General features: G+C 40.2%; 1 protein-coding gene across 2 annotated transcripts in view; it reads left to right on the top strand.

Annotated features, from left to right (window-relative positions):
* The first annotated feature begins 510 nt into the window (after positions 1-510).
* drd3 (dopamine receptor D3) overlaps positions 511-9855 on the top strand; it is a 32367-nt gene continuing 23022 nt past the window's right edge. For both annotated transcript variants that reach the window (XM_072450847.1, XM_072450846.1), the window contains exons 1-2: positions 511-729; positions 2263-2595. In XM_072450847.1, the coding sequence (XP_072306948.1) occupies positions 2305-2595 (291 nt within the window). In that variant the 5' untranslated portion in view covers positions 511-729; positions 2263-2304. The remainder of the gene's footprint in view (positions 730-2262; positions 2596-9855) is intronic.

Genomic DNA, 9855 nt, shown 5'->3' with positions numbered 1-9855 from the left:
TTCAAGAGAACAAAAAGAAAAACAACATATTGGCTTAATTTCTTTGTCTGGACAGGATTATATTTGGCTTGCAGACGGAATCTGCCCTTGGGTTTATTATTATTACACTAATGTACAAAATGTTACGTTTGATAGGGATAAAAATCACATGACTGAAGAAAGGAAATTGTACAAGACATTAGTGTGACATTTTGCATTTAAGTGTCCACCTGTGCATAAACTGACCTAATTTAACAGATTATCTCATGAGGCCGTTTTAAAGGCCAGCATAGGCTATTTATATACTTTTGTCACTTCCAGGAAAATATGACCCAGACTGGTTCAGGGTCACAACGACAAAACAAAGCTCTTGGGGCAAATTCCACTCAGTTCTGGGCAACACACACACATTTGCATGCAGGTAATTATGAAATACATACTGTTACCTAAGGCACTTGTCTGAGGGGAGACACATGACGCACTCGCCGCACGCGCGCGTTTCCCGCGAGGCACGCACAATGAGAAAGTGAGAAGGCGCGCGGGTCGATCTCTGATGGAGCAGTGAGCAGAGCATCCCATATTCACTTCAGTCTGACGCAATGGCACCGCGCGCTTTGGCTGTCAATGCTGCCGCTCGCGCTCCCCACGCGCTCCTAACCGGACTACAAAGCCGGACAACTTTTTTCACTCCGCGGATGTTGTTTTGTCTCTATGGCTTCTAATGAATTCTCCTCAACGTCACAGTAACAGGTAAGAGAACAAGTTTACTTTCGCATTCACTATTTCAGCCTTATTTGAATATGTTCCTTCATATTCCTGCGCGGTGAAGAAAATAAAAAAGAAAAGAGCATGTGAAACTAATTTATGGCTTTCCCGGCACATCAAGCACCTCGTTATCTTTTGAAACGTGATTGTGACGTGATAATGACACCCCTGTCGTGTGGGTTAAATGTGTTTTGTGATTAGCGGTTGATAGCTGCCATAAATTGTGTGTCACTGTGAGCCAATTAGAGATAACGAAATAAACTGAAAAGTCAATCAGTTGCGGCCAGTTAATGTGCGTTCCTGACGTAATGACCAGCTAATTGCTCTTGATTAGACTAATCGTTATAAGCATATTTAGTAACTCAAATATTAAAATGGCTTTATCTGTGGGGGGCTGATGCAGTTCAGTGGAATCCAGGAACTACAGGAGCCTTGCTGCGCGTGCATGTGCCGAGCTGTGCACATAATGGCTCACTATAGAGAGGAAAAGTGATGCACGTTGACATTGAGGGGGCAGGATCAGGTGGTGGAATCATATGGGAGAAAAGGGCTGGGAAGAGGCCAATCATTTTCACTTAATCCTTAACAAACTGTTAGTGGGGAGGATTTCAGTGAAGGCAGTTCATCAGTGGAGATGCCCACATGCCTCTGATTTGCATTTCATTCAACCCATCACTCGTAATCAATTAATAAACTGTTGGTGCAACCCCATTAGGAGATTTCAAGGTGATTGGTATCGGTGGCCCGTTTTCTTTTACTTCCCCGCGTTTCGCTTGGGAGACTATCATTTGATACTGCAGCCATTGAGGAACAGACAGGAACTATACACTCAGAAATCTTTAAAAAGGCTCCGAGGGCAGTGCAAGATATAAAGCTGATCTGGGTTTCATTGTGCGTCTCACTATTTCTGTCCCATATATCCATGAGGAGCGAAGACGACACAATGTAAGGCCAAGATGAATACATTTGTTTACCATCTCGAGACACAGGTGGGAACATAACCACAGCATCACTATTGGGATATGGGTTGGATTGGGAGGTCTGGGAATTAATGAGAGGAAGGATGAAGTGCATGGAGCGGAGGCTGGACCGCAGCCAATCTCACCTCTCACTATGGCAGCGTGGACTTATTATCTCTCCCCAATGAGTTAACCCAGGAACGTCACACCACAAGCCTCTATTACATTTATCTCACGGCCGTTTCAGTCTATCTCAAAATGATCTTAAAAGCATTTACCGGAAGCAGATGTACAAAGTTAAAGGTCTTCCAGGAACAACAGCAGCCACAACAAATGCACAGGCACATTGTTTTGTTTTATGGAAACTACACTGGCATGTAGATGCACGGTTCATGTGGCTACTGTTGCTAGGAGCTCACCCGTTTCCCAGTAGATTTGTGGCCTAAAATAAAGCAGTTGGCCATGCTTCCTTTGGTGGACAACATGCTTTAATTTGACTAGAAGATTATAGCCAAGGTTATGAATGGGAAAACAACTTTTATTTTTCTTTCTTTGATAGGTCTTCTAAGTGTCTTTCTTCCCATGTCACCGGGACGTCTCCATGGCGATGTTTAGAAGCGCAGGGCGGATTTGGAACGAGTCGGAGCACCTGGGATGGGATGAGGGGAATGAGAGCATGGCCACAGCGGGACAGGAGGACAACCAGAGGAACTACTACGCCATGCTCTACTCGCTGCTCATCCTGGCCATCGTGTTTGGGAACGTGCTGGTGTGCCTGGCTGTGCTGAGGGAGAGGTCGCTTCAGACCACCACAAACTACCTGGTGGTCAGTCTGGCTGTGGCCGATCTGCTGGTGGCCTCGTTGGTCATGCCCTGGGCCGTGTACCTGGAGGTGAGAGAACGTGAAATTAGTAATGAAATTACCGAGTAAACATCAGGATTTGTTGTATGGGTTGATTGCCAGATTAATGTTATTGCTGTTTCTATTAGTTGATTTGTACTGACAGAAGGTTTAACATTTAAAGAAAAACTCAATTGTTTCATGTGGCTTGGGCCAGACTTCAACCTCATTAAACACAACATTTACTAAACATCTGACTTTGTACCACAGTTTTAAGCTGTCCAGTTTGTTCTCCAAACCCACACATTTAAAAGCCTAAAATTCAGACCTTTTATAGGCATTCCGCCTGGACCTAACTACTTAATAAATATAACAATTCCCTGAATACATTTTTAGTGATATTGGTTTCAGCTTTGAAATTGGAATTGTCAAGACTCAAAAAGCCCAGTCTACTATCTGTCAGTCAATATTTTCAGCAGAAATCAGATGTCCTTTTGTGTTGCTGGTTTTCCACTAGAGTAAATCAACCAGCAGAGGCCAAAACGATAAAGTCAGCTCCACACAGAGCCCAGCCATTTGTTCACGCTCCAAAGGCAGAATCAACTTTAGCCAGCGTGATAAGGGGTTTAAAACTATGGAATATTTAGAATGTTATTTTATGCTAACATAACCTATTGAAATGTTCAACCTTATTGCTAATAAATAGTTAATTGTTAAAAAACATTTGGAAATGGTATTTTGGCTCCAATATAAATCAATGAAATTTAGCTCTAATTGATGGATGGCCTCTGCCATCTGACTTCCACATATTGTACTGAAGTGTAACATCTTCCTCGTTAGTGTCCCAGAATTGTCCCGACCGAACAATCCTGTTTGTTGTGATCTGGGTGGAAAATATGTTAATGTGAAGCTTATATAGGGTACTACAGTGCTTTTTATGTTTCTGACTAAAAATAGTAGCTGTGTGTAATTTGATGCAGCCACAGAGGACACCAAGCCAGTCCAAAGCTTGTCTTCAATAACTGAAACCCTGAGTTATAACAGAATTATAACAGAATTATGAATGTTGCCTCCAAACCTTGTACATTTTTCTTCCACGTCATAATGTGGTAATTGCTGAATTGGTCCCGCTTGTTAAAAATAAAAAATAATTCTGCCATGACAAATTATTACAGATGTGATTTATGAGAGGGTGGAAGAAGCAGTGGGGTCAACACATTTAGAATGGGAAAAGTTTTGGGGCCATAAACTGTAACTAATGATCTTATTTGGCCCAGCAGCCATATGTTGACATAATGAATGCGTGTTTGAACTGGGCACTAAAGAGAGAAAGGACAACAACATTCTTCTAATAGGGCAACAGTCTCTGGGAGAAGGATCAGGGTCATTTGCAGCTTATTATAGTGTCAACCATGATGATGATGAAAGCCAGTCCAGATACGGGTTTCAGCAAATTATACGTGCGATAATTGGTTGAATATTGATATTATAGGGATTCGTTTGCATGGATAATTGGATGATGCATTGGAGGCAAGCAACTGCATTCCATTTCTTCAAAACTATTCATAACCAAGCTCTATAAATGAGATGCTGGGAGCTATGTCTATGTGTCTAATTGTTGCAGTCTCTCGTGACACCGTCTATATTAATGGGATAAGTGAACAGTGCCGCTCAGGTGTCAACACTGGAGTAAGTAACACAGTGAGAATATATAGCAGAACTCCACCAATGAATTTAAAGAACAACTCAAGGGCCGGTGTTTGGCTACATGTGGTTTGAGTCGAGCGGTTCACGCCTCGCTCTGCTCCACATGCCCTGTCAGTGCAGTTTGAATGTCAAACAAACTCTTTTGTCTAAGATAGATGTTTGTAATTAGCTGGTAAATTTGTGTATTTTGTATTTCTGCAAGCCGCCGGTTAAAATGTGATGAGCTTTTCTGGACTTACAGTGGCTTGCGTTGAGTATTTGTAGGGTTAGGGTTTTGTCCACAAACTGTCCACGGCCACAAACTTAAATAAATTGTATTGGCATCTTTTGTGAAAGAGAAACACCCTTGTGAAATGCAAAGAAAATGATACACAATTTCCAGGAAGAAAAAAAAAAAGTTCAGCGTGCAAAAAGTATTCAAGCCCCTGAGTCAATACTTTGTGGAACCGCTTCACTCTGCAATTACAGATGTGAGTAGTTTTAGGTTAGCCTGTACCAGTTCACCTACAGACTGACATTTCTGTCCATTCTTCTTTGCAAAACAGCTTCAGCTCAGTCTGATTGGATGGAGAGCGTTTATGAACTGCAATTTTCAGAACTTGACACAGGTTCTTGATTGGATTTAGGTCTGAACTTTGACTGGGCCGTTCTAACACATGCAGTTTTTTGTTTTAAACCATCCCATTGTAGCTCTAGCTTTGTGTTTAGGCTTGTCCTGCTGAAGTTGAACCTCTGCCCCCGTCTCAAGTCTTTTGCAGATGCCTGCAGGTTTTCCTTCAAGATTGCCCTGTATTTGGCTCCATCCATCTTTTGATCAGCTGAGCAGCAGCTTCCCTGCCCCTGCTGAATAAAAGCAGCCTCACAGTATGATGCTGCACCACCAGGTTTGACAGTGGCATAGTGTTTTCAGAGTCATGTAATGTTAGTTTTCTGCCACACATTTTCAGCATTTTGCTTTTAGGCCAACAATTTAATCTGTGGTCTGCTCAGACACATGTTTGCTGTCTCTCACATGGCTTCTGGCAAACTACAAACAGGACTTCTTATGGCTGTTTCTTTATGAAAGAATGGCTTCTTCTTGCCACTCCTTCATAAAGGCCTGATTTGTGCCGTGCATGACTAATAGTTGTCTTGTGGACAGATTCCCTGTGCACCTGAGCTGTGGATCTTGTAGTAGTCGTGCCATACTCTTTCCATTTATGGATTATGGAATTAACAGTGCTCCGTGAGATCTTCAAGTTTGGGAAATCCTTTTCTAACCTAATTCTAATTACCCCTGACCTTTGGTGTGCTCCTTGGCCTTCATAATGTGGTTTACGCTTTGACATTCTCTTCTCAAACTTCTTTGGGCTTCACAAAATCCTGAGATTACACACACATGGACTTTCTTGAATCATTAGGCCAACATTAAATCTTTCAGCAATCATCCGGAAAACTCTTGACAACAATATGGGAAAATGGGCTGAACACTTTTACATGCTCCACTTTTCAGTTTGAATCCGTAAATCATGTATTATTTTCCTTCCACTTCACAATTGTGTGCCACTTTGTGTTTCTCTTTCAAAAAAAAAAAAAAAATTGTAATTTGTGGAAAATGTCTACGGGTACGACCAAGTTACAGGTCAGATCTGTGAAGAGGCTCCTCTAATCACAGTAAGAATGCATGTTTTTCAAGGCAACAAAAGCACCTGTAATGAATACAAGACGTTATGCTTTGAATTGGTGTTGAATAATGGCATTAGACTTTAGAAGAATGATGTTGCATGAGTTGTTAATCAAAGAGGCCAGGTGCCAAATACAATTATAAAAATCTGGCTAAATGCAAATATAAATTGACGATGAAAAATAGGATGTTTAACAAGGTGGAGATAGCCGCTCGCTCACATTAGACCAACACAAGATCCCACGCTACCTTTGAGTGGATTTCACTGTAATTGCAGCGTCAAAGTTTAACGGTAAATGGTTATTCACCTTTAATGTTAAGCCATGCCTAAAATGTCACACAAATCAAAGATGATTATCCCTCCTGAGCCCAAGCTCCTCACCAAGCTCTTGTCTTGATTCAAGCTTTTACGTACTACATTTTTCATTCATTCTCATTCAACATGGAAGACTTATCTGCCCTTAAGGAATAGGTCAGGAAAGATTGTGCCATGGATTTGAAGTGCAATGTTCATTATTTGCCAGACAAGGAAAGGTCAGTTGTGTCAGAATCTGAAAAAACCAAACAAATTAAGAGATTTTTTAATTTGCACCACGCGGACTATCGCCGTGAGTCCTGTCATTGTGCGCAGTGCAATCCGGAGGATGAGGGATTATCTGGGAGTGACAGGGAGTTCTCTGCTGTGCTGTTTCCTACTTGTCTTGGCAGGAAGTAACAGATTGAGGATAATGCTCTCGCTCCCACGCAGCAGGTACTAATCATGTGCCCTTGAGCAAGCCACGTTATCCCACAATGGGCAATTGATCTGTGACTTGCTCTCAATAGAAAGCTATTCTTCCGGAGGAAAAGATTAAATTAAGAAAAAAATTATATTTTTAAATATGTTTTATGCTTTTTTATTTATTTATTGTTTGGCGGTGAATTCCTGTCAGTGATAGTTTTATTGCTGGCTGTGGTTTGTGAATTGTAAAATCATATAATTTAATTTGTTGTCCAATCAACAAGAAATGAATGGGTTTTTGTAAATTCTTTACCCCTTACATCTTATAGCAGTTGTTTTGAGTTTTCCATACTGTCTTCACCCCAACGTTGTCAAATATAGATCCAGGTTGTATTTACTTGTGTTTTTGACAAAATGAAGCAGACCCAATTCCGTCAGTAAAGGTAAACTGGCAGAAGCCCGATTGTTAAGTCAGCTCACTCTGAGCTGAGTTCTACACATGATCAATTTGGGATTTCGGTCACTTAAAGGAAAAAGACAGTGTGTTGAATCAAGTGCTTGATTGGGTGAAGGCTAAGAGAAAAGCACACGTAAAGGGACATAAAAAACACCTTTTCTTTATTTGTCAATATAAGAGAGAGGGTAATTTCTTTATGTTCAAATGATGCGCATTACCCCATAAATCCACATATTTTTGTTTAGGTGTGATTTTGCAAACTGAAATGAATGAGCTGTCTCCTGGATTAGAACCATCACACAGAAGCCAGTTTATTGATTGGAGTTGGAGCTGGTGTTCACTTATGATGGTATTCAATTTGTTGTAGTGTGAATGGTCTGTGACATCTTTCCTCTGGTCTTATCTTGTTTGTGCTGTATGGCTGTATAGAGTATAGAGCTTCCCACTCAGTCACAATTGAATTTTCACTCTCAGTACGTCCTGTGTCTTTGTGATGTGAAGTGGTGCTATTTCAATACACTCTGTGCTTCTTAAAATAGATGTTTTAATTGGAAACTGTGGCAATCAAGGGCCAGGCATTCAACCAAATAACACTTCATCACCAAGTGTAATTAATTACAGTGTCATGTAGAGCCTAGATTGAGCAATATTTACAAAATGTGTACTTTTCTCGATGTAATTTATTGAAATAGCAGTGTGTTTTTAATATATTTTTTATTTTTAAACTGGCTGAAGAGCACTTATTTGTCACAAAGAAGCTGTTGCTATATTATTTGATTGCAGTTCCTGATGAAAACACACACAGACTGCAAATAATCTCAGGAGTGGCGACTCTTGATTGATGTTTTCTTCTTCAGTAACTTTTGATTTGATGTTCCCTCCTTTTACTGCAAACTTCCCTCATTACATGATACAAAAGCGTTATATTATTGATTGCAAAATAACATCTTTCAGTAATTTACAGAATATTAAATACAGGAGTGAGCAATAGATTTTAAAACATCCTCTTGACCCCTTAGTATGCTAGAATAGTATGCTATCTGCAAAAAAGGCACTGCTGTGTTCACATTCTAGATTTTGATGATTTTTCAGATGGTGGACAGTGGTGAGAAGAGGAGAAACCTCCAAAATGGAAATCCACAAACGTTGAACCTTATGATTATTTGTTCGGGATTGACTCCACAAATTTATCACGTTAAGCTTACGATTTACTGACAACAATCACACCTTTAGAGTTGTATAAGGACAACACTTATAATAATCTCTAAATTGGCAGTTAAACAGCTCACCTGTTTTATAATAGGTATTGTCCCTTCTAATAGTTGGTATGATTTTGCAGTCTTTTGTTTATATGTATCAAGAAGCTGATGTTTACTTTTCTGTGAATTTAATTGATGGAACTTATCTCAGCTTTGGACCTGATGTAGAGTATTTCTTGACAATGGCCAGTATGTCACTGCTGGGTGTTTACCGAGAAACAGACAGACCATAATTGAAAGCAAATTAGATTTGAGGGAATCTAGCTGTTTTGGAAAGATCTAAACAAAGAATTTGTAGGCAAATATGAAAAGGGAATCCAATTGCTAATAAATTAATTCGAAGTCGTTATGCTTTGGTCCTGGTTTGTCTCTTTTAGAGGATTATTACAGTGGAATCCATTGAAATTAGACTTATTGCAACAGCACTGTATCTTAAAGGCGTAATGGATAATTTTTCGCAGATTTGAGAACTCAAGCGGAAGTGCGCATGCGCACTCCCCCCGTGTGGATGCAGAGAAAAGCCTTGCTGCTACACGTGCGTTTGTTTATTAGCGCGACGGATCGCTTCTCTCGTCTCCGTAGATTTCCGTCTCTTCTGAGCCAGCTCAAACTGTCTTTCTCTGTCTTAATTTTGTCCTGTACACTGAGGGAACTATATTATGATAGATCCATGCGCTTAGACACGGGGAAAAGTGCTGCTCTCATGGGGACGAACTGACGCGGCTGCAGGTGAGCAGTAGGTGCATTCTATGATTGAAACGTGGCAGGACTAATCGGCTGTCCACGCCACGAGGAAATGAGATTTGGCCCAAAAAATGTTTGTGAGCTAATTTTGTACGTGCTTATTTGAATATATTAGATAATTCATCACAGAGGAGTTTAACAACTACTCCTTTGCCATAATAACTCACTCTGATTAATTTTAGTTAAGGTGAAAAAATGTGTGGAAATATGGTGAATTTCACATTTAACCTCATGTCATATTAATGACCAATGTATATGCATATAAAAATGTGTTTGCGTGTCTCCATACATGACATCTTAAATCTAAGAGGGGCCATTATTTAACTTCTCCTGCATGTATTCTCCTTTACTCATAGGTAGACACATTGTATATTCCCATTTTGGAGGTATAGGATTCATTAGTCGGGTGATGCGGCTTGGATCCCATTCATCTCTGTCAGATTGTTATTACCAGGCATATGGGCCAAAGTAAAAGGCGCAAGGGCCCTTGTTGACTGTTTGTTGATTGGGGGTTAATTTGTTTTCGAGATATGGAGACAACCTTGACAATAATTCGGTATTGTATGCAACACTCCTTCCTTCTATTTTTATCTTTTCTTTTACAAAGCCTCCTTCAACACATTATTTAGAGCATCCAAGGGGCAGATCTCTCAATACTGGCACATACGTATGCAAATTTATGTTCAAATCATCCTAATTAATAAGGTTATTAACATACATATTTTCAAACTGCAAATAGAATAAAAGCAGTTTAGATGTA

Source organism: Eucyclogobius newberryi, unplaced genomic scaffold (genome assembly GCF_026437365.1).
Source record: "Eucyclogobius newberryi isolate DKJ021-1_F unplaced genomic scaffold, fEucNew1.0.hap1 SCAF_18, whole genome shotgun sequence".
NCBI classification, from domain to species: domain Eukaryota; kingdom Metazoa; phylum Chordata; class Actinopteri; order Gobiiformes; family Gobiidae; genus Eucyclogobius; species Eucyclogobius newberryi.
This window is presented reverse-complemented; position numbering and strand designations above follow the sequence as displayed.